Here is a 22,818-nt window from a genome sequence, read left to right on the forward strand (position 1 = left end):
AGTTAGCCTAGTTCTTTACACCCACGCTCTAAAAATCATATTGTCTGGGCCCTTCACGTACGAACCGGATACTGTCTTGGTTCGGTACTAAATCGTGCTCTTACAACTTTTATTAAAAAAAAAAAAACAACAAGATTTCAGCCCGTAAATCCCGAACATTCCAATTAGTTTATGAAAAAAACCACTTTCTTTATTTTACTCCGTTCTTTATTTTACAATAAACCACATTAAAATAAATTTTTTTTACACTTAACCCAGATCATGCATATTTGAGAGTGACAAAAAATGAATAAAAAAAATAATTATTTGTGTTTGAGAGAGAGATTGAGTGAGAGAAAAAGAAAGAAAAAGGGGAGAAAAAAAAAGAATGAATAGGTTGTACAGTATCAGTAAGGAATTTGAATCCTAAATATCTCAATTAGAAACATTAAAAAATATTGATTGAGTTACAATGCTTTAGACCTTCTAGATTTTTTTTTTTTTTTGAAATACTTACATACTACATATAGTTAGAAATTGTTAGAAATTAATTAATATATACACGTTTTCTTACCAACTTTTACCTCTTTAAAAGAGTAATACTTGGAGCACAAATCTAATATACATACATATTACATATAATTAGATATTCTTAGAAATTAATTAATATATACACGCTTCCTTACCAACTTTTACCTCTTTAAAAGAGTAATACTAGGGGCACAAACCTAATATATACATATACTTACATACTACATATAGTTAGAAATTGTTAGAAATTAATTAACATATACACGTTTCCTTACGAACTTTTACCACTTCAAAAAAGTAATACAAGGAGCACTATTTTTTTAACAACAAAACTTATACGGTAAGTTGTTATTAGTTCTCCTCTGAATCTATCGCTGATATCATTTATTTATTTATTTGTCTATAATTAATCACAACTTGAGACTTTTTTTTTATTATGGCCAAAAAAGGAGGGACGGGGTGATTATTGTGACTCATCCCTGTGCGTGACTATAGAGGCACCCCGCAAGAGAATGTTGACACTTATAATTTGCTATAGAAATATTGCGTGCGACACTTATAATTTGCTGTTTAAATATTGCGTGCGTAGCCTTGTTGCCGTGCAACCCTATCCTAACTTGGCTTCATTGTGAGCCTCCAGAGACGGACGAGACCCACTGGTCTTTTTATATCTTATAATAATTTTCTCCCTTAATTTCTCAGAAAAGTTAATATAAAAGAGGTGGTCTCAGTGTTTCCTAAATTTTTGTGTGTGCCGTCTATTAATGACAGTTTTGCATTGTGGGCTTGAGCTTGGCTTGCATGTGTTGACACTTGGCATTGTTGAAGAAATCTGGTTCTTCCTTATTGTTGTAGTTATTGTTTGGGGTTGTGTACTTTGTGGGTTCCAGAGATGGCGGCTAAGAAAGCGTGTGAGGCATTGACATTCTCAAAGAGCTTGATCGAAGAGGTGCAGAGATGGGGTTGTATGAAGCAGACTGGTGTGAGCTTGAGGTACATGATGGAGTTTGGTTCAGATCCCAGTGACAAAAATTTGCTAATCTCTGCTCAGTTCCTTCACAAGGAGCTCCCCATTCGAATTGCAAGGAGAGCCCTTGAGCTTCAAACCCTCCCTTATGGCTTGTCTCATAAACCTGCTGTTTTGAAGGTAAATACCCTTTTGTTTTGCATGCTTTTGGAAATTGAATTTCTGGGTGTTTTTCCAATTTTGTGTTTGTGATAGTACTTTGTGGCTTTGTGTATATGTGATTGTGGTTTATGGAACAGAGTAAAGTTTGTTACTTTATTTTTGGGGGGTTTATTTTTAGGATTAGGAAAAGTTGGCTGGTATATCTTTATTGGATTCCATTCATTTTTATATTATATATATTTTATTTTAATTACCTTGAAATCTGATTCTGCTTGCTGGGTTCAAGACGTTTTGTTTATTAGTATAATAATAGAAATGGAGATCCCTGTTGTCTGTGTTTTGATTTTTATTAAAAAAAAGAAGAAGAAGCAAATTTTCTGCAGGAGCTCCTCAAATTGTTATATCTGGTGAACATCTTTGAATTGGAAATGTTGAACTCCCTGATAGAACATATTGATCTGTTTTGGTTAGAGTTGAATTATGAATTTTTCTGTCTATTAGTCTATACTAAATTGAAAAGGCTTAAGCATTGTTTTGGTTAGCATTATAGAAAGTACCTTTCTTGCTGTTAACACAGTTTTTGCGTTCTTAATGGACAAGTATTTTAAAATTGTGTACTTAATGATGTTCATTGTTGTTAAAAGCGCGTTTAGGCATGCTTAAAGCTCAAAGCTCCAAGGTGCAAGCGTTTTGTTTGGCCGAAGCGCCCACTTTTTTGAATGCACAAAGCACATTAATGAAGTGTGTTTGGGCGTGCTTTTACTTTGTTTATTTTTTGTTAAAAAATAAATGAATCATTAAAATTAATTGCTTGATCTTGAAGGAAATGACATGGACCATTGATCTATTGTACAAACACTATTTTTAAGGTGGTGTATTACACAAACGATTTTTTGTTTTCGTATCAAAAGACGTAAGACACAAACAAGGATATTACTAAGCTTGTGCCTTTGGTCTATCCTTTTGGATATATTTTAATTGACTGATATACTTTGTTTGATCATAGCTATCACAATTATGTATTTTTATAAAGCACAAGTGAATAAAATGTTTAAACATTCTATAACTAGATTATCATGATATTTTCTATTGATAACTATTTTCAATTACTATAAAAAATTGAAATAACTTTTGTAAAATTTGAACTTGCAAAATTTTGAGCAATTGCACTATCCATTTTAGCCAATAGGCAAAATATATTACTATTTTGAGTTAATTAGATTTTTTGTGTTATATGTTATGAATCTTTCTATTAGAGTTTATTATATATTACATTTGAAAAATGTATGCTTTACTTCAATTGGGTGTGCACTCTAGGAGGGTTCGCTTAAATGCACTTGACGGGTCTGAGGGTTGTTGCATGTAGGCCAATTGCTTGTCGCTAGGTGGTCCTTTTAAAAAAAAAAAAAAAAAAACATTCTTGTTATAGTGATGCTCCCCCCCCCCCCCCCCCCCCCTCCCCTTATGATGTTTTAAATATAGAAAGTGAGAAAATATATGGCTGTGTTTGGAAGGGGAAGTTACTTCAAGTTGATAGTTTATTTGTTGGATGGTAAACTCAGGGTTCAATTCCAGGTTTTGAGTGGTTAGTCAGTTTGTGTGATGTTTTGATTCTCAGGTTCGAGATTGGTATTTGGATTCTTTCCGTGACCTTAGATCGTTTCCTGAGATCAAGGATACCAATGATGAGAAGGAATTTACTCAAATGATTAAGGCAATTAAGGTGAGACACAACAATGTGGTCCCCATGATGGCTCTAGGGGTTCAACAATTGAAGAAAGGCATGGAACAAAAAATAGTCTATAAGGATCTTGATGAGATTCATCAGTTTCTAGACCGATTTTACATGTCGAGAATTGGAATTCGCATGCTTATTGGTTAGTTCCAATTTGCTCTTGCCTTGTTATGATACTTGACTACTTTCTTTATTGGTCAATTCTACTAAATCTTCATCCTTATTTTTTCACCACCATTAATTGTACTACCATTGGAGTAGGTACTAAATAAGTTCTATATGCTTCAATTTTGGGTAAAACTCAGGGCAACATGTGGAGTTGCACAATCCTAATCCCCCTCCTCATTGTGTGGGTTATATACACACGAAAATGTCTCCACTGGAGGTAGCACGAAATGCCAGTGAGGATGCCCGTGCTATTTGCTTACGCGAGTATGGCAGTGCACCTGATGTTAATATCTATGGGGATCCTCATTTTACATTCCCGTAAGCCATCTGACTTATTTCAATTTGTTCCTTTCAGGTTTTATTTAATCTTTATGTTTCTATGTTTTTCTTCTGTTTTCTCCTCAGTTTTTTTATTTATTTATTTATTTATTTATTTATTTTTATTTTTTTTAAGTATAAATTTCAGTTCTCCATTCCTTGTGATGAGGATATTCCTCATGAAACTTTGCCTTGATTTGACGTATAATTATCCATTAGTTTTGACCTGAGATTTTTAATTATAGCACTTATTTTCTCTGTTGTATATAATGTTCTGTTTGATTTCATAACAGTTATGTTCCAACACACTTGCATCTTATGGTATTTGAGTTGGTTAAGAACTCATTGCGTGCCGTCCAAGAGCGTTTTGTGGACTCGGACAAAGTTACGTCGCCTGTTCGAATAATAGTTGCTGATGGGCTAGAAGATGTTACTATCAAGGTAATAGTTGTTGTACTATACAGATTCAAGAAATATTCAATAATTTGTCTTCGTGAAGAAGCTCTTCATTTCTTTTTTGCCTTTCTTTTTTTTTTTGATCATTTGTGTTGAACTAGTTTACACTGGTTAACCAGTTTCTCTGACTGACATGATAGGTTTCAGATGAGGGGGGTGGTATACCAAGAAGTGGTCTCCCCAAAATTTTCACATATCTTTATAGCACTGCAAGAAACCCACTGGATGAGGAATGCGATCTTGGTATAGCGAATTCAGTAACAATGGCTGGCTATGGATATGGGCTTCCAATAAGTCGCTTGTATGCTCGGTATTTTGGAGGGGATCTGCAAATTATCTCTATGGAAGGATATGGTGAGTTGAAAGTCCTCCAGATTTGTTGCATTCAAGAATGATTTCATACTCTTAAAAGTTTAAGCTTGTTGGATTAGCACCTTGGGCTTGACATTCAAAGTCCCACAACTATATGGTATGGTATGATACGTCCATGATATAGCAGAATTTGAGGTATCAAGCATCTTTCTCTGTTAACTAGCTTCCGGCATTTGAACTGTTAAAGTGTCGGTAGCTAGTTAACAGGGAAACGTGCTTGATACCTCAAATTAGTTGAACAATATTTGGGGTGCATCTTACTTTGTATCAAGCATTCCATTTCAAATCCAATAAGCTTGGCACACTTCATTATTTCTGTGTATTTGTGTTTCATCTGGGCAGTAATTACATGTCATCATGTTTTAAAGTCCCAATTTCTACGCCTCTGATAATGCTCCATCAGTCCATTATTTCAGAGAAGATCGAAGAACAGGTTATAGAAATTTCATTATTTATAATTCATCATAACACTGAATGTTGCCAGAGGATTAGCTATCGCATCTTTGCTGTGCAAAAAACATGTAACCAATTTTTGATATTATAAACCGACTTAGAATGCCCTTCACCCTTAGTGTAATTGAAAGTATACCTTATAGATTCACTGGAAATAGAAGACCTTGTTGTCTAATGTGGCAAAGGTATCCCTATTTTAGGGTTATTTTACTTGGTCCATCTCTTAAGGATATTATGGTGAACAGAACAATAGGTGCCAGAATAACTCATATGTGGGGAGTAAAATTATAACAGATAAACAATTCAAAGAGGCATTCATGGTATATTTGTGTGTTCTCTCATGGTTTCTTATTTAGAATTCTTTTATAATACACAATACGAGGGTGATATCAGCTTAGACTTAAATAAAATTGAATTCTGTAATATCTTCCTCTTTGTAAGCTGTTGATTCTCATGCATGGGCAGCCGAACTTTGTTAAGCGCTCCATTTTGTGGGCTATATCATGATGATGATATGCCTTTTCACCCTCAACTGTGATATTATTTGTCGATATTATGTGTTTATTTGATTGTAGTTTTTATATGTCTATGGCATTAGTTTATATCTGTATATTTATTCTCTCATATATATTTTTTCTTTTCAATCCAACAAAGAGCTTCTAATACATCTCTATATTTGCGATGTGCTTTTGCAGGGACTGATGCATACCTTCATTTGTCTCGTTTGGGAGATTCACAAGAACCACTGCCATGAACGTAGGCTACAGTTCCAAAGCTAACAATACCCTCAAGCTGTCATGATTAATTCATGGATATATAGGACTGAGGTTGAATGCTTGTATGTTTTACTGTCAAAGAGACAGATTGCCAATTTTTTCATTCTAATAAATTGGCATTTCTCTTGTATATGATTTGTAAGTTCCCCTTACTTTTTCCTTGTATATTCTTCGTGGGTTGCTAGGTACAGACGTACAGTCATGATAATCCATATATTTCTTGGCATTTCATAGGGAGCAGTTTTATCTATAGAAGTTAATTGTGTTTTCTGCATCAATAGAATACATTTAGGCCTTGAGGGATGAAGTTCCTAAAATCTTATCAATTTATTTTAAAACAAGTGAATTGGATTTTGTCACATCATCATTTATTGGTAGGCAACTTTACCTTCCAATTTATTGAAGAGGCTGATTCCTATACTTAAATCCTCAACCTGTCGCTTTTAGTAGAAGACACTTGCCATCACACCAAATCTCGACCTCTTTTGTCACATAATCAATGATTTAAATACGTATCAAAATGATGATAAATTTAAATGGATTCAATGGCTTCCTAAAGCGCCAGCAATTGAGAATGGTCCCTCGCTTTCCTGATGATAAGTTTTCTTGGGGTAGGCTCTATGCAAAGAACTTATCACTCTAAATTGGAGACACACACGGATCATTCTATGGTACATACAATGAATCATAGCTGCCTTATTTTAGCCATTTATTTATAAAATATATATTAAATAATACTATATCATATTTTAATGATTAAGATTAGGTAGAGATGCCGCATAAAAAAAAAGTGTAAAATGTGTGTATTAGAGAATTTCTCCAAGATTTCTATATATTGATTATTGGCTTTACTTAATGGATTTTACTAAGGGTATACATTAATAAACTATTTTAAGAAACTTTTTTATAAAAAATTGAAAAAACTATCAAAAAGTTTGACAGCCTTTTCAACTTCCCATAAAACATTTTCTAAATGAATGATTAATGTATGCCCTTACGAGTTATGACTTACATTAATCAGACATTTGCTTAATAATCACCTGCATTGTCATGGTTAAACCCTGCATCCCCAGTGCCCTGGCATATGAATATAAATTATAAAGAATAGCTATTACTTTTATTTATATATTTACTTTAATGGAGTGCCATTACTCATTAAAGGGGGCTTTGGGATGGAGTCCTTAGCATTAGGGGCAGAACCATGAATATTTTGTTTGGGGGGTTAAAACTATCAAATTGAAGAATATTTGATGTTCAAATCAAAATCACATTACCACAATTCCAATCAACAAGTCTTCCAAGGAAATCGAATAAGAGAATCTCTCTTTTGTAATCACAAAGAATTTTACCACATTCATCTATACAAATTCACATTTGTGAAATTATTTTACTTGTTTGATTTATTTCAAACTTGAAATTTAGTCGTCCACAAGGATACTGTAAGAGTTTCAAAAAATGGCAATCTAAACTCAATCCAACCCAAGACTAAAAATGAAATTCCAATCTAGCCGTCTTCCCTGTTAAATTACATTATTAACAAGTTCGGAAAAATTCACATTAAACTAAATTATTTCTTTATGTTCTATATGTATACAAAATAGCAAGATCAATTAGATGGTATTCCACAGGTATTGCGAGTTTTAGAATTTATATATGAATAGAAGGGCTTTGCACATTCAGAAACTAGTTAAGTATTCCAAGAACTCTTAAACATGTCTTGAGCCAAAATTCCCATCAATAACTGTTATTTTCTGGAGCATGCGTTTATACATCACAAAAATCATGAACAATTTTATAATGGAAACTATGGGAAAGAGCCAACCTAGAAGAGAAACGGTACATGTGAATATAGCTATGAATTATAAATCAGCTCAGCATACTCTATTTATCATGTCATTTGTTAAAAGTATCACAGTTTATCGGATCTGTCGCTGGGTCTATCTTGACACAATAACTTTCCATGCTCTATAAATGCAGAAATATCTGATAAAAAATGGTGATGATATGTCAGTGCCTTCTTTGCTTTGCACGCTTCAGTGACTGCCGACCCTTTATCTTCCATTTCTCATTTCCCCCTGGTTGATTCTTTTCTTCTATCTCTCGAACCTTGCGCTTCCTGAAACAGGTTTCCACATGAAAAGGAAAACAAAGCAAGATACATTACAAACTGAAATTAAAACTTCAATTCATAAAGAGATTCTGGCTATTCGAAAAAATAAGACGTAAATCAAATACAAACATGGATTATCATAAAAATAATTGTGCTCTTCACATAACTGAGGGCAAAGGAACAGCTTCCTCAGAAATAATCAAAATAATTCCAATTTGGTTAAATGTAGCAATGGAAATGTGTAAACTGCACAATAGAAGTCTTGATGGAAGTTCTGCTGGGAATAGTTACTAGAAATACAAAGCATAAATTAAAAGGTCATATTTCAGCCTTCCTTCTCTCCCCATCTAATACTATATGCTCTCTCTTGTGCTTTTATACTGTATTACATCATTGCTGTTTTCTTCACAAATTATGCTCGTCCGAAGATGTTTTTGCAAGTCCATTTGAAGATGACAACTGAGATAAGCATGCACTTATAGCATTTTAAATTTAAATTACTCCCTTTGCTGATGAATTTTAATTTTCATCTTAATCAACCATTCTATATAGGCAAAAGAACATAATTTTATGAATAACAATAATGCATTCTTTATACCTTTGAAACTCCCCACATTATGTTGTTATATGGTTTTTCAACCCAAACACAAGATAGAGTTGCATATCTCACCTGTAGTCAGCAAGGGTATGGTCAGATAGCAACTCAGCTGCAATTGTTCCCTTCCTCTCCTTATTTTTTAGTCTACCAGTGAAGAAGTCTGAGGCTGACTCTACCACCGTCCCGATCTAATTGTCAAAAGACAAATGGAATATGAATCAGCCAAGCCTAAACAACAAAATGTATGACACCCAAAGGAGAATACACATTCCCATTTTCAGCTCCAACATATCACATACTATTAGTCTAGAAGTTACAAACAGACTTGCCTGGAAATACTTGGGCAACGTTTTGGATTTTGAATCACCCTTCTTGTAGTGCCTCTTTGGATCAATGGCACTTCTCAACTGTAATCATGAACATGGGTTTGAATTCAGAAATCAAGAGGAAAATTTATTTAAAATAATTTTAGAGTATAATAATCTGTCTAAGTTACAGGATCTAATAACTCCTAGCAAGCAAATGAACCATCAAAGTCAATTAGCAAGTGCCCTATTATCTTGATAAACCCATAAACTACTTAAATGCATATGCAAGCTTCACAATCACTTATCCCAAAAATAATTAAAGAGCAAGCTTCACAATAAGTTCTTATATATGATGATTTAGTTGTAATAATTCAGTACTCCGGAAGTACTGCTTCTTCCTCTCACATAATAATGGGTCCTGCTAATTCAATTCATGGTAGGCCCCATCATTTATGTGAGAGGAGAAAACATTGCTCAAGGAACAATGAAAACTTTTCCATAATTTAGATAGATATAAAAAGACTAAGAATCATGAGTTCCAAAATAATTCAATAGTAAATTGGAGATTGTTTAAATCAAACTTATTCAACTCCAAAGAAATCTCAAGATGAATCAGGCATAGTCTTATATCTAAAACATGTTATGATAAGAGAACACTCACTTGGGTCAAAGTAAGATCAAATCATAATTTAGAAGCACATCTTAAATTACAATGTGTTTGATTCTTGATGTGAATTTCATGTAAACAAACAGAACCATGTGCATTCAGGTCAATATAATTCAAACAATTTTTTGAGTGAAGTTGAGTTGCTGAATCAACTTTCTGAAATTGAAACTTTAAACATCCCTAAACAGTAACACACCAAAGATTCCAAGATACTACCACCATAATTGCTTCAAGTCCAACCCAAATTTTATACTTGTGTATGCCAATGCAATTTTACAAGAAAGCTAACCAGCTGTATATGACTAACAGATATCATTTATATCCCTGGAAAATCATCTTTGTATGGAACAGGGTAAATCCCTCTCACCAAGGTTGTTGCTTACAAGTTAGAGAAAGGCATGAAGAAGATCAGCAAAACTGTCAGAGTCATTGGCAGAGAAACAACTACTAGTGCCATACTGTGGTATACCAATGATCGATTCCAGTTTAACTTGTAGAAAATCAACCAGCTTTCAGTTTCAGCTTGTTATTTGACCCTTCTAGAGTCAAATTTTACACACTTTTTTTTTGATAAGTAAAACCTTTACATTCTATACATAAGAAAGAATTTTGGAATGCTAAACAGGGATCCAGTCAATGGCTAATGCCTAAAAATACATTAGAGAACATATAAAATTAACTTCTACTTCATTTAAACAGGGATCCAGTCAATGGCTAATGCCTAAAAATACATTAGAGAACATATAAAATTAACTTCTACTTCATTTCTATTTTTCCAGTGTGTGAATTATCTAAAGCTGAACAATCTCTTAAGTAGAAGAGTAAGATCTAATATCACATTAAGCTATAACCTCAATTTACAAAGACACAGGCATTTAAATAATTTCCCTAATTCCATTGGCATGACCATGACCCAAGTTGCATAATGACACATTCCCTAAAGCACAAAAGGTTGAAACACTAAAGCAAATTCACAACAGTGAAACCCCTAAAATGTTACAGAAACAATAATATAAGCATAATTGTAAAGTAGTGCCGCAGAAACAAGTTACATGGACAAAAAAAGAGTTCACCACACCTTCAGTAATCGTAAATCTTTTTCAATCTCCGGGGTGATGGTTTGTGCAGGCATGTCAAACCTATGTACATATTACAATAACCAAAAAAAAAATCAGAATGTAATAATTGTTTGCAAAAAACAAAACAACACTTCCAAATGAAAAAATCTTGCTAGTCGAGATCCAAAAAAACTAAATTCTTCCACCCATTTACACCCAACACTATTTGAAGAGAGTTGATGATTAACTTGGAAACCAAAAGCATTAAAATTTATGAAATTCAAAGCTTTCATCTCTTTCCTTTTCTCAGCAACCAATGAGACAGAAGAAAATATAATGAAAAGCTAAAATGAATCTATCATTGAAACACAGACATACCAGCTTTTTCCAGCAGTATCTTTGAGCTGCTTTTTCTTGAATTTGTTTAACTTTCTGGGGTCATTCGGGGGGACAAAAAGCCCATCAACAAGCTCTGAATTGGGTCTCCAAAGTGCACTGGTTTCACCCTGATTCTGAGATTTGCTCTCAGACCCATTATGGGTTCTTGATGACAAATTTGGCAGCTTTGGTTCCCATGAAAGACCAATCACTGGTTTGTTCTCTGGCATTCTATTTCCCAAAAAAAAAAAAAAAAAAAAAATCAAACTCAAACAGCTCCTTCGTAAAAAATATATCAAACAGTGCACAGAGAATAAAACACAAGCAAAAACCCAATGAGTTATTACTATCAGTTTGGTTTTTAACAAAAACCCAACTTGCATTAGCTAAGATAGTTGTTGTGCTGGGATTAATTAAGCGAAAGTTTGAAACTTGGAGAAGTTTTCTCAGAAACCAAACAGAGAGATAATAAATGTCAAATAATCATTAAAAAAAAAAAAAAAAAAACCTAAGGACCAAAATTTGATAACAGTATGTACCTCTGATCGACAACTGAGTCTGTAATCGAAGAAGAAAAGGTTTTGGGTGTTCTGAGTTCTGAGATATTAGGGTTTTTCCATTGTTTTCTTTTTGGGCCGTGAAAGAAGAAAAAGGTTTGTTGGGTTTAGGAAAGCTAAGGCTACTGGGCTACTCATATTGACATCGATAAGGCCCAGCAGAGACCAAAGAAATAGACTGACCCAATTGATGAATTCATATTAACCCGGTCCTTAAGATTCTCTTAAGGATTGATTAAAAGAAAAAAAAAAAAACCACTTGCTAAAGGAGTAAAATTTTGAAGTCTAAAATCTCAAGGGATTATGGGGGGTAAAATATTATGAAATCGTCTAAAAGTCAAATTTATTCTTTTTAGTTAACGTGTGCTTTTAAGTTATTTTGTTAATGAACTAATTTTAAAAAGTTTTGATATCACTTTTATAAAAAAAAAAAAAAAGCTATGAAAAAAACTTAATTAATTTTTTCCTTTTCCATAAAAAGTTTTTAAAAATATTTTATAAACCAATACTCTTAAGACTTTCAACCTTTCTCTTATATGTATATTGTAAGGATTGAATTTGGATTAGTTCCAATATAGGATTGTGTTTTAGCCTAACAAGCCCAAACAATGAATTTGTAGAGCGCGGATGAAAGAACTATATCTATTCTAGAAAAATAAAAATAAAATTTGCTAATTTAAGATCATGAAACACAAATGAGATAAAAAAGTCTGTCCTCGGCGTGGCCTGAGGAACTTATATTATAATGTCTTGTTGATGAGCAAAGTTACAGGAGTTCAAAATCTTATTACAAAAATTGCTTGATATTCTTCCATCCTTTTCTTTAGTCCATCTTCCCATGCTATATACTACAACCTTGATATCATCCTTACCATACACGTGTAGATTAGATTCTGGGAACTCTTTCTTATCCCATCCAACACCTTCCAAAACCATCAACTAGTAGCTGTAAGGTTGCTTGACTACTGTTCAGGTATCACCTCCACATTAATGCGGCCAGAGAGTTAGTTGGAAGGCATTTAATGTGAAGATAGCAGCTTTTTGGAGATATTTGTTGCCCCCCCTTTTCTTACCCTTTATCCAATGTTCAACTCTTAGTTATGATGTAACTTTGAAGAAAATTTAGTGTGATATGAGACTCTTACTGACCTCGGACTCTTATTCCCGAGATGACCTTTCTCCTTGGATGTTCGTTGGACTTATCTTGTACTATATTTACTTTTCTCTTTATATCATTTCCCCTTATAACTTCATTTGGCCATCCTCGGATTAGCTAATGTCCTCAGATTGGGCCATATGCCCAATTCATACTGCCTTAATAGTACCTCCTGTCTAACTGGCCTCCACATTTTTATATATATAATATCAAATTGTTTAGGATTACTCTTCTTAAAAAAAAATGTTTAACATTGCTAGGATAAAACTACACCAACGTTGATTTTTTTTTTTAAATAAAACAAATTAAATTTCGCATGGAGCTTAGGGACCAAATTCCAACAAACATCTAGTGTTAAATGCTGCATTTTAACTCTAATTATTAGAACATAATTGTGGGTGTTGATTAATTTAATTAGTAAAATTTCATATAATTGAATAATAATAAAATCTGTCTATCAAAAAAAAAAAAAAAAAAAAAATCTAAAGTTCAAATACCACCTATATAAAAAACTAATTGATTTCTCTAGCCTAATGATAAAAAACTAATCTTCATAGAACTGATGCTATAAGTTTAAATTATATTGTATCTTAAAAAAAAAAATTAAAAGAATTTCATCCCTTTCCCTCAAAGAAACTAGACGAGTAGTTGAACTCCTTATTAGGAACTGTAGTTAGCAAAAAAATATGAACGTCTCTCTCCAAACTAGTTTGGAGAAAAACCCTTCAAATTTTCCCATTAAAAAAAAGAAAAGAAAAAGAAACCCTTCAAATTTTGTATATATCTTTTTTTTTTTTTTTAATATGAATTTTGAAAATCTAACCATTAAATTTCACGTTAATTATATTCTTAACATTCATATCAAATTTCGTTTAAATTGGATATTAATTACTATTCAATCAATAAACTTATTTTTTACACATAATTTTAGATCACAAAAACTTGAAATTTTAACATTTGTTTCATAACAAAGCAAGTGATCTTTGATTGTTCAAAAAATATTCACGAGATTGCCACAAATTTATCAAAAAGACGACCACAGGCTTGGAGCGATAACCACCAGTTACTACCACAAGAACAATTTTACGCAAGGGTGAAAATTTAGTGTGAAAAGAAAGACACATGCTTCAGGGTATACAGGTATTTTTTTCATATTTGAATGTCTTTTGGACTACAAAAAGAGAAGCTACAATGCAAAATCTACAGAATGAACTTCTCATCACTTTCAATCTAATTATCGTAAGGTCTGTCACATGTAGATACATTACTTCTTTCCAGGTTAGTTGAATCATATAACTTGACTAATCACTCAAATCATCATCAAAAAAATTTATGTCAGCTTCATCGTCAGTGGCAGCACCAGCAACGGCAGGAATAGCATCCAATGATTCTACATCAGTCAAAGAAACCAGCTCAAGGGATCCCTTCCTAGCCTCTGCAGTTCCATCTTGATAATCAACCAAATCATTATCATATGAATCTTGTTTCATCCCACTGTAAATGATCTCCTACAAAGGGACAATAAAGAGTTCGTCAGTTAAATTTTGCGTTTAGTAATAGCAGAACTGATGCGTTGTTCAAAAGAGAGGCATATTTTCTTTGATAAGCATGGAGGTTACAGCTTCAAAATGGGAAAATCAGATTCACATCACACATTGTCTGCAGACTCCAATCAGCCAAGGAATGTTTACCAGAGCCTCATCTGAATCAATGTCATCCTTCAACTTGTAAAGAAAAGATTTTGTGGTTGCACAGAATAGGCTTAGTAACAGTAACTTTTTTATTTTCTACAGCCTACCATACTAAACCTAAATATGAGGTTTTTTGCCATAATAAATGAAGTGAAGCACCCCTACAAGTTGGAATGCTATGCAACATAATGCATCTTTTGCATATGACAGCCAACTATAGTTACTAGTTAGCCAGATCAACTAGCATGCGTAACCCAATTCACACAGCCCCTTGGCACGTGAAAAATGTGAGCTTGAATACCTCATCATCTTGCAAGGCTTGTTTCTCTGCTTCTACTATCCAGTCACCTAGTAAACGTTCTATGAGAGCACTGTCAAGAGAGATTTCATCCGACTTTTTCCTTAATTGGTGTTCTCTAAGCCGCAAGTTGTAGTGAACATAGATAAGGTCATTCAGTCTTTTCTGAGCTAAACGATTGTGCCTTTGGCTGTATATCTGATCAAATATGCTCCAGTTATGCTCACACCCAAAAGATGAGCATGTCTGACTTAATATGCGTACAGCTATTCGTTGCAGCTCAAAGCAACTTATCCCATGTTGTTGCCACCATGCAGCTAGTAGGAGGGAAAAAAAAAGTCAGTTTAAGCCGATGGAATGAAAGTACTCTATATGCACTCTACATGTGTGCATGCACGGTGCACCTGTAACTAAAATTCTCAAATGAGTAACAAAGCAGTTTAATGCCATCACCTGGATCAAGCTCTGTTCTTGTACTGATTGCCAATTCAGTTCCAAAATCAGCTTTTGCAGTATTATAATCAGAAATCTGTGAAATTGATATGGGAGAGTTTTAGATATATGAAAAAGTTAGGACACAGCAGCAAATGGTTAGCTCAATATCCTTGCCTGCATAGATGCAGAAATCCTTCTCATATTGTCTGATTCCAGCCTAACTATGCATTCGTTAAGTCCACGCACCACCTCTGAATGCTAAATCCATAAAAAACAAAGATTTAATTAGGAAAAAAACCTATATGTATCTGCAATTAATCAAAGGTCATTATTTCTCCTACCGCCATAAAATCAGTACGATATCTGTACGATGGATTTAAGAAGTAAGCAGCCATACACAGAGGGTGGTAGAAAAGTGAACTCCAGTGATGGTCTATTACATTCCAGAATGGTTCATATTTACGTGCATCATCACCGTGGATGGATTTAATTGCAAGCTTTGCTCTGTACATATCATTATATATAGATGGCATTGACAAGCTTTCACCATTGTCAATCTTTTGAAGCACCTGCATTATTGGGTCCACCGATTTCAAAACATACTGCACCTTCTTCCAAAATGCAGGGTTTAAAACAATATTTTCAACATCTTTTCCAAGGCCTGATTTGGACAGCCGAGAAGAAATCCATTTGTTTGATAGAAACATTTTTCTCAGACTAATCTTGTGGTCCCGCAAGCTTTGCAAAGTGGCAAAGCTAGAGGCACACCTAGTAATAGACAGCCTCAGAAGTTCCTGTCCCTCAGTAAATTCATTCTTCATAAGATTTAACAACCAAATTTGGTTGTAAATGAACTTTGTAATTCGTTGTCCCTTCTCCATGCATTCCCCTACACTTCTTATCTTCAAAAAGTCTTCAAGCATCCGATCAAAACAATAGGTGCCACATGGAGTCCAGAATAACTTCCTTCTTTTCTCTTCAAGCATCTTACCAGCAGCTTTATAACTGGGAGTATTCTCTGTGATTACCTACAAGAGGCAGGAGGGAGGAAGCAAATTTAGTGCTAGAAGATTATTGTTTCATCAGGCAAGGAACTACTTGAAAATTGGAATAAAACAAATACCTGAACTACGTTGTCCTCACCAGTCTCTTCCACCACTTTGTCCAACAGCTTAAACAAACTAGAAGCATCTTCTATTACATCAGTGGCATCAACTGAAGAAACAAAATAAACGCTTTGGGGGCAAGACACCAAAAAGTTAATTAATGTTCTACCCTGTGTATCTCTCCAAGTGTCTGCCATTATAGAACAACCGGTGATTGTCAAGGACGCCTTACACTCAACTAGGTAGTTTTTAACTGTTGTAATTTCCTCCTGTAGAAACCGGCCAGATATCAGTTGGCTCTGAGGGCATACCAAACCCTGTCCATATCGACCAACCAACTCTAGCATCTTATGGAAGTATATGGAGTCTGCTGCTTGTAAAGGAACTCCTGCATAGTAAAAAAATTTGCAAATTGCAGATATAACTTCATTAGCGGATTTTTTATTGGATGCTGTATTTACTTTTGCTTGTTTGTGAGATTGTTGTTTCTGAGTCTTTGGTTTTTTCAAAAAAAGAGAATCCAATCTTGATCTTTTAAATGATGGTTCAGAACAAGTACTGGGAGACATCCCTTTGACTGCCTTTGTCAGATCTTTTCCCATTCTTTTATCGCCTTCGATCAGACTTTCTTTGCTGAAATGATGCAGAACAGCCTGCTCTTTTTCTTCCTCTTCATTTTCATTGTCTGTCAGCATAAAGAAAGCTGATAATTCGCCAGTATCAGGTCGTCTGTGTCTTCTACCAGTACGGTGCCATTTCATATTCTCTTTTATCATGAGATAAACTTCCTCAGGAGCATGTTTACAAGGTGCTACTTCCCCGGGAATTCTAGCTAGATGTTGTTTAAAACGATTAATACCCCCACTAACTATTTTCTCACAATAATTGCATTTTACTTTTTTTTTCCTCTCATCCTGAGCAACACCATGTTCCCACCCAGGGTCAACATACCCCAGTGAACGAAGAGGAGTTGAGTTCACAGGCGAAGTCCGAACAACCATCAACTGCTTTCCTTTGCTTCTATACCCAACATTCACTTCTTCTTCATCATCGTTGGAGTGAAAATTCAAATAAACCTGTCCCTCATCTTCAGATTGTCTTGCTTTCTTATTGGAACGACATCCTTCCAAATTTTCTTTCATTCTCAAATATACTTCATCCGGAGCCTTGTCACAATAAGTTACTTCTCCAGAAACTCGAGCTAAATGTTGCTTTAACCTGTATATTCCACCACTAACTATTTTCCCACAGTAATTACATTTAACCTTCTTCTTCTTCTCATCTTGAGCAATGCCATGTTCCCATCCAGGGTCAACAATTCCACAGGAGCGAATTCGGGCCATGAATCAAATTATTCAGGAACTTGTACTGGAGCGCTTTTTAACCCTTATCCGATTACGTTGCTGCTAGAGGCACAAACAAATACGTTAGGAAAAATATACCACAGCTATGATATTTCCATATTTAAAAGTCTTCCATGTTTCTAAAGCTCAGGTAATCAACAAAAGCATGAGTCAGGCAGACAGGAACTAATATTAGTGTAACCAAAAAGTGGGAAAAAAAAAAATTACATGAGAGAAGCATGATTGTTCAAATGAAATTTGTCAAAACAAGGCACTATAAGTAGAAATTCTTGTATAAGAACTACATCCAAGGCTTTTTCATCGTTGCCCATGTATCAAAATCAGTCTTGACTGTAATCAATATGGACAGGCATACCCATTCAAAATTCTAAAAATATTGCATAAAATCTAATACCAATTATATCTTTCAACTTAAAAAGAAAATTCTTAAGTCCTCAAATCTAAATTTTGACAGAATTTAATTTGAATGGGTTATTAAGAGTTCTTTTATCTTTTTAATTGGTAGGTGTACAAGTACAAGTATACAAAAATAATTTCATGATGAGTAATTAGGAATGTCAGTTAAACTACATACACTGCGAGTCCAATGAGCCAAAAACTCTCTAGGAGTAGAAAGTGCCAGCCGCATGCCCCTTTGAAAAAACAGATAACCTTGCCTGCGTGGTGTTACTTCCTCGGATATCTCAAATGAGCCCTTCAACCTAAAATGAACTGATTTTAGAGTCAGTAGGGAACCGGGATTAAAGAAAAAATAGATAATTGGAAAACATCACACACACACTACGTTACACAATCTTTAGGTGGAAATCCATGTAAGGCTAATTCGACAAACACACAAATATTTTAAAATTTTGGGATCAACAAAATACAGTTTCACCATTTGTTGTGTAGTAAAGTATGCTTGGGTGCCCTAACAAAATTGCACACAAGTTTCAAATCATAAATTTCATTTCCTAAGCAAGAAGATCACACCTTCAAATTCAACATTACTTGGCTAAGGTAAAAACATTCAGTTATTCAAACATACTATTAAGCATATATTATAGATAGAGGTAGATGAGCCGTTATCATCTTAAGAGCTTTCATACGGATAGAGTCCACAAAATTGAGTAGTAATTGGTTTCATTTCTTGCATTCAAATTTTCAGAGCTACATCGGCCCAAGTCCATTCGTGGGGTTAGGTCTATTGTGCTATTACTTGTTTCCCAAGATTAGCAATACTAGTCCTAGGATTCTGTGTCTGTATATATAGACCTTTCACTTTACAATTTATTGTGTTTTGGAACCATCTTCTTTAGTGATTTTACATCTCTGTTAGAACAACTTGCTGACATATTCACCAAGACTCATCCACCAAATCAATTCCATGATCTTGTATCCAAACTCAAGTTTGGCTTCTCGTAATCCAACTTGAGTTTGAGTGGGGATGTTAAAGTTATATCAGCCCAAATCCATGTGCAGGCCTAGGCCCATTGTGCTATTACTTGTACTAGTCCCCAGGGTTAGCCATATTAGTCATAGGAGTCCTAGCTGAATGAAAAAGGGGATCTTTAGTGTATACTCATCAACCCCACGCCACGTGACGATAAGGGTAACACTACGTGTACCATTGGAGCCTTGATGGAGCTATCATTGTGTGCACAACACATTCGTTGAAGCTTCACTACACCTTGCGGTGGTCAAGGTTTCAGTTCTATATATATATATATAGACCTCTCACTATACATATTAATTGTGCCCAATGCAATACAATACACACATCAATTCCATTTCACACAAATGATAGCTTAAAACAATTTTAAGACATACTCAATAACCAGCTCTAGCATGTCCAACTTAAAACCAAAAAAAAAAAAAAAAAAAACCTCCTTTTTTGTACTGAACAACATTGTACTCAATTGTTTGCTTTTCGATCATCATTCATTAAAACACATTACAAATATTTGTAACTCATATTTCAGTTTCCAAACACAACAAATTAAATTAAAAATAAAAACTCAGAAAGATAATGTAACCTAACAAATTTCCATTAGAACTAAAATTAATATAAAATAATTTGAATTTTCTGAATGAGCTAAGAAATGAAAGGATCGTACAATATCGCATACCGCAAAGGTGAGTGTATGGAAGGAAGGAGCCGAGTTAGAAAATGGAACGCCGAGTCAGATGGTGCTTTTGCTTTGCTTTTGAAGGTCAATAGAAATTTAGAGAAATCGGAAAAAAAAAAAAAAATTTGTGAGAGTAAAAGGTAAGAGATTGGTGGAAGAAAATTAGGGTGAAATCGAGAGAGAAGGAGGGTGAGATCAATGGTGCGAGTCGCGACTCACGAGTGGGAATGGGTGAGTGGGTGAGAATGTTTCAACTCGAGTTCGACCCGCCGTGTGTTAGGGTTTTCTTCTATCCAAAGCCAATCTGGCATTTCTTTTTTTAATAAAATAATTTTTTTTTATTATTATTTTTTTAAATCTCAGAGAGATTTATTTGATACTCCTATATTTTTTTTAAAATTAGGAGCGGTCAAGACTCAAAGAGTGAAGACAAAAGACAATACAGCAGAATCGAGAAACTTTGCTGAGTTGGCTCAGTGAGTCACGACCCGGTGCGGTGAGTCTCATTATTTATGGTGGTATTTGTATATTAAACGGTCCGCTCCATCCATCGTTTTTTGTATGTCAGTATGTGTTTATTTCTTTTATTTTGGGTGCAAACCGTATTCGAAATTACATTGATTGATTATAACACAAAAAGTTACCAGTTGTCTTTGGAAGAACATTTTCCATATTTTTAAATTAATGGATGACATTTCTATTCCTAGACCTTTGAGATGAGCTTAGTTGCAAGGTGACAATTCAATCTTTTATCACATGCAAGATTCTTTGAGACAAGTGAAAATTAAGGATTGAAAACAGGTGCAATTTAAGGGTTGAAATTGTGAGTTGAAAAAAATAACTTACTATCTCAACCATTGAATAAAAATAGTATAAAAATTAAAAATTAAAAATGGTAAAAATGTTTGTGTACCGGAAGGGGTGAGTTGCACTGGGTGCAATACCTACCTGATCCAAATCTGAAAATTTGTGTCTTTGACATTGCTGAGCATTCATTCATTCATTCTGATGCAAAACTTGCTTTTTCCCTTCTATCATTGATTGAAAATTCATACAGAAATGTTTTGTTTGTGTTCATCAAAATTATGTTGAAATTCATCTACTTCCTAAATTAAAGGTAGGGGTGTGCATGGGTCGGGTTGGGTCGGGTTAAGGGGATTTTTTGACCCATCCCACCATGGTGGGTTAAAAAAAATTCAACTCAACCCAACCCATCACATAAGTCTAACCCAACCCAAATGGGTCAGGTTGAACCCATGGGTTTGACAATTTTTTTTATTACTTTTATTATTAAATTGAGTAGAAAAATATATATATATATATATATATATCACACCTGCCACTAAGTTGATAAACAAAATATACATTAATATATGAACTAATATTCCAACTCAGTTACACATTAATATATGAACTAATATACATTAATATTGGCTTTTATATAATATAAGAGGTAGAGCTAGTTATTTTTAAAAAAATTATTAATTATATTATATAATATATATTAAATATATGGGCAGGTCGGGTCGGGTTTGGCGGGTTTGGAATTTTATGACCCGAATCCAACCCGACTTGCAATCAAAAAAAAAATTGTAACCCAACCTAACCCACCAAGCCCAAAAAATCGACCCAACCTGGCGGGTTGGGTTGGGTCCAATCGGTTTTAATGGGTCGACAGGTTGGCTGCACACCTCTAATTAAAAGCTCCACAAAATGGATTCATGAACGTTTCAATATGATTATGTGAAAATGGATTTCGTGCCTTGCTTGCGTGCTTCTAACTTCTAAGGTCTGCCATTTACTCCACAACACTTTTGTAACTTTTATGTTAAATTTTTAATCACTTACATCCAGTTGCAACAGGAAGATTGCATGGAATGGCACCTAAAAAGTGACCATTTCACGGATTCATGAAAAGTGTGCACATAAACCTCCTAAGAGACATCCAAATTTCAAACAATGGATAAAATTACAATGTGCATTGCGCATGGATGTAAGCCAAATCTTTTGATAATTTAACAATGTTACAGACACAAAAAATTTTACATTTTTTAAAACTATTTGTTAAGATAATAGATTTTTATTATTGCAATATCATTTTCGCTCGGATCAACACTAATATCACTTTTATTATATACTAATCATATCAACCACTTCAGCAATTACAAACAAATATGGTAGAATTAGTTGTTATTTGACTTATTGTACGGGGGATCAGCTTGTTCTATCAATTGGTCTGAGACAAATCATATATGAGGCACTAAAAGTTACTACAAGCAATCCAGGATCTACCTTCTTCTTCTTTTTCTTTTTTTTTTTTTCTTTTTTTTTTTTAACAAATTGCTACTAATATGATTTGAACCCAGATACACGTGCTGCTCTATAAAATTATGTATTTTCTATACGATGCAAGGACCAATTTAGCTTTTAGAGTTGGTTATGACAAAGTCCATATTAGCATCAATTTATCATAAGTTCACAACCCAAATCGTGGTTTTACCTTTTCAAATCATCAGGGGCGGCCCAACATAATTTGGGGCCTAAGGCGAAAAATTTATACGGGGCCTTTAATATGTAAATATTAATTAAACAAAATTATTTAATACTAATCAAATTAAAGTTAATTTGATACATTAAATACATAAATAATACCAACTAGACTAATGTTAATTTCATATAGAGAATTGAATATCATAGTTGAATTATAAATATTAATAAAAATATATATATATATATATATATATATTATGATTGAAAAAGATACTTTTTTTGGATATAAGACGATGCATAGTTAAATAAAGTTGTAATCCAATTTTTAATTTTATATTTTGATTTTAAGAGAGAGAGAGAGATAGATATTATTTGGTGTATGGTTTTGTAGGATATTAATTTACAAAAATCAAAGTCTCAAACTCTTAGGGGAGATTAATCTATAATTGATGATTTAACACATTTACAACATCTTTTTGAAATATTTTAGGGTTTCAATTGAGTTAAGGTTCTATTGGTCTCGTACTTTGAGAGTCTTAATAGAAATGAAAAAGAAAAATGCGCTAATTAAAAGCAC

The 22,818-nt window shown here is 33.9% G+C and overlaps 3 protein-coding genes across 6 annotated transcripts; 1 reads left to right on the top strand and 2 right to left on the bottom strand.

The window, feature by feature from the left end:
• Positions 1-1,066: 1,066 nt before the first annotated feature.
• On the top strand, positions 1,067-6,185 carry LOC115994815 (pyruvate dehydrogenase (acetyl-transferring) kinase, mitochondrial). The gene is made up of 6 exons (XM_031119090.1): positions 1,067-1,657; positions 3,258-3,516; positions 3,680-3,860; positions 4,154-4,301; positions 4,457-4,670; positions 5,837-6,185. The coding sequence occupies exons 1-6, from the start codon at positions 1,403-1,405 to the stop codon at positions 5,893-5,895; spliced, it is 1,116 nt and encodes a 371-aa protein (XP_030974950.1). The 5' UTR covers positions 1,067-1,402; the 3' UTR covers positions 5,896-6,185.
• Positions 6,186-7,609: 1,424 nt separating this feature from the next.
• On the bottom strand, positions 7,610-11,686 carry LOC115994816 (rRNA-processing protein fcf2). Its single transcript, XM_031119091.1, has 6 exons — positions 11,576-11,686; positions 11,037-11,267; positions 10,679-10,739; positions 8,955-9,032; positions 8,698-8,813; positions 7,610-8,033 (listed from the first exon to the last, which is right to left on the bottom strand). Exons 2-6 carry the CDS (start codon positions 11,264-11,266, stop codon positions 7,925-7,927), a joined length of 594 nt encoding a protein of 197 aa, XP_030974951.1. The 5' UTR covers position 11,267; positions 11,576-11,686; the 3' UTR covers positions 7,610-7,924.
• A 2,189-nt stretch (positions 11,687-13,875) lies between these two features.
• LOC115994817 lies at positions 13,876-20,067 on the bottom strand. 4 transcript variants are annotated; one of them, XM_031119093.1, is made up of 8 exons: positions 19,752-20,067; positions 18,218-18,344; positions 16,297-17,682; positions 15,515-16,201; positions 15,348-15,431; positions 15,192-15,267; positions 14,742-15,055; positions 13,876-14,257 (listed from the first exon to the last, which is right to left on the bottom strand). In XM_031119093.1, exons 3-8 carry the CDS (start codon positions 17,620-17,622, stop codon positions 14,051-14,053), a joined length of 2,694 nt encoding a protein of 897 aa, XP_030974953.1. In that variant the 5' UTR covers positions 17,623-17,682; positions 18,218-18,344; positions 19,752-20,067; the 3' UTR covers positions 13,876-14,050. The 4 variants fall into 4 exon arrangements, with proteins under 4 accessions (XP_030974953.1, XP_030974952.1, XP_030974955.1 ...); XM_031119092.1 differs by having other exon boundaries at positions 18,218-18,354; XM_031119095.1 differs by having other exon boundaries at positions 19,740-20,067.
• Between the last annotated feature and the right edge of the window lie 2,751 nt (positions 20,068-22,818).

Source organism: Quercus lobata, chromosome 6, assembly GCF_001633185.2.
Source record: "Quercus lobata isolate SW786 chromosome 6, ValleyOak3.0 Primary Assembly, whole genome shotgun sequence".
Classification (NCBI taxonomy): Eukaryota; Viridiplantae; Streptophyta; class Magnoliopsida; order Fagales; family Fagaceae; genus Quercus; species Quercus lobata.

Excerpts from the sequence above, each read along its gene's own strand:
- LOC115994816 (XM_031119091.1), bottom strand. The coding sequence starts at position 11,266 with ATGCCAGAGAACAAACCAGTGATTGGTCTTTCATGGGAACCAAAGCTG. Across the intron at positions 10,740-11,036 it reads GATACTGCTGGAAAAAGCTG|GTTTGACATGCCTGCACAAA; the intron begins GTATGTCTGTGT and ends ATATGTACATAG. Across the intron at positions 8,034-8,697 it reads CATACCCTTGCTGACTACAG|GAAGCGCAAGGTTCGAGAGA; the intron begins GTGAGATATGCA and ends AACCTGTTTCAG.
- LOC115994817 (XM_031119093.1), bottom strand. The coding sequence starts at position 17,622 with ATGGCCCGAATTCGCTCCTGTGGAATTGTTGACCCTGGATGGGAACAT. Across the intron at positions 15,432-15,514 it reads ATCGTACTGATTTTATGGCG|CATTCAGAGGTGGTGCGTGG; the intron begins GTAGGAGAAATA and ends TTATGGATTTAG. Across the intron at positions 15,268-15,347 it reads GGATTTCTGCATCTATGCAG|ATTTCTGATTATAATACTGC; the intron begins GCAAGGATATTG and ends TCAATTTCACAG.
- LOC115994815 (XM_031119090.1), top strand. The coding sequence starts at position 1,403 with ATGGCGGCTAAGAAAGCGTGTGAGGCATTGACATTCTCAAAGAGCTTG. Across the intron at positions 3,517-3,679 it reads TGGAATTCGCATGCTTATTG|GGCAACATGTGGAGTTGCAC; the intron begins GTTAGTTCCAAT and ends GGTAAAACTCAG. Across the intron at positions 4,302-4,456 it reads TAGAAGATGTTACTATCAAG|GTTTCAGATGAGGGGGGTGG; the intron begins GTAATAGTTGTT and ends CTGACATGATAG.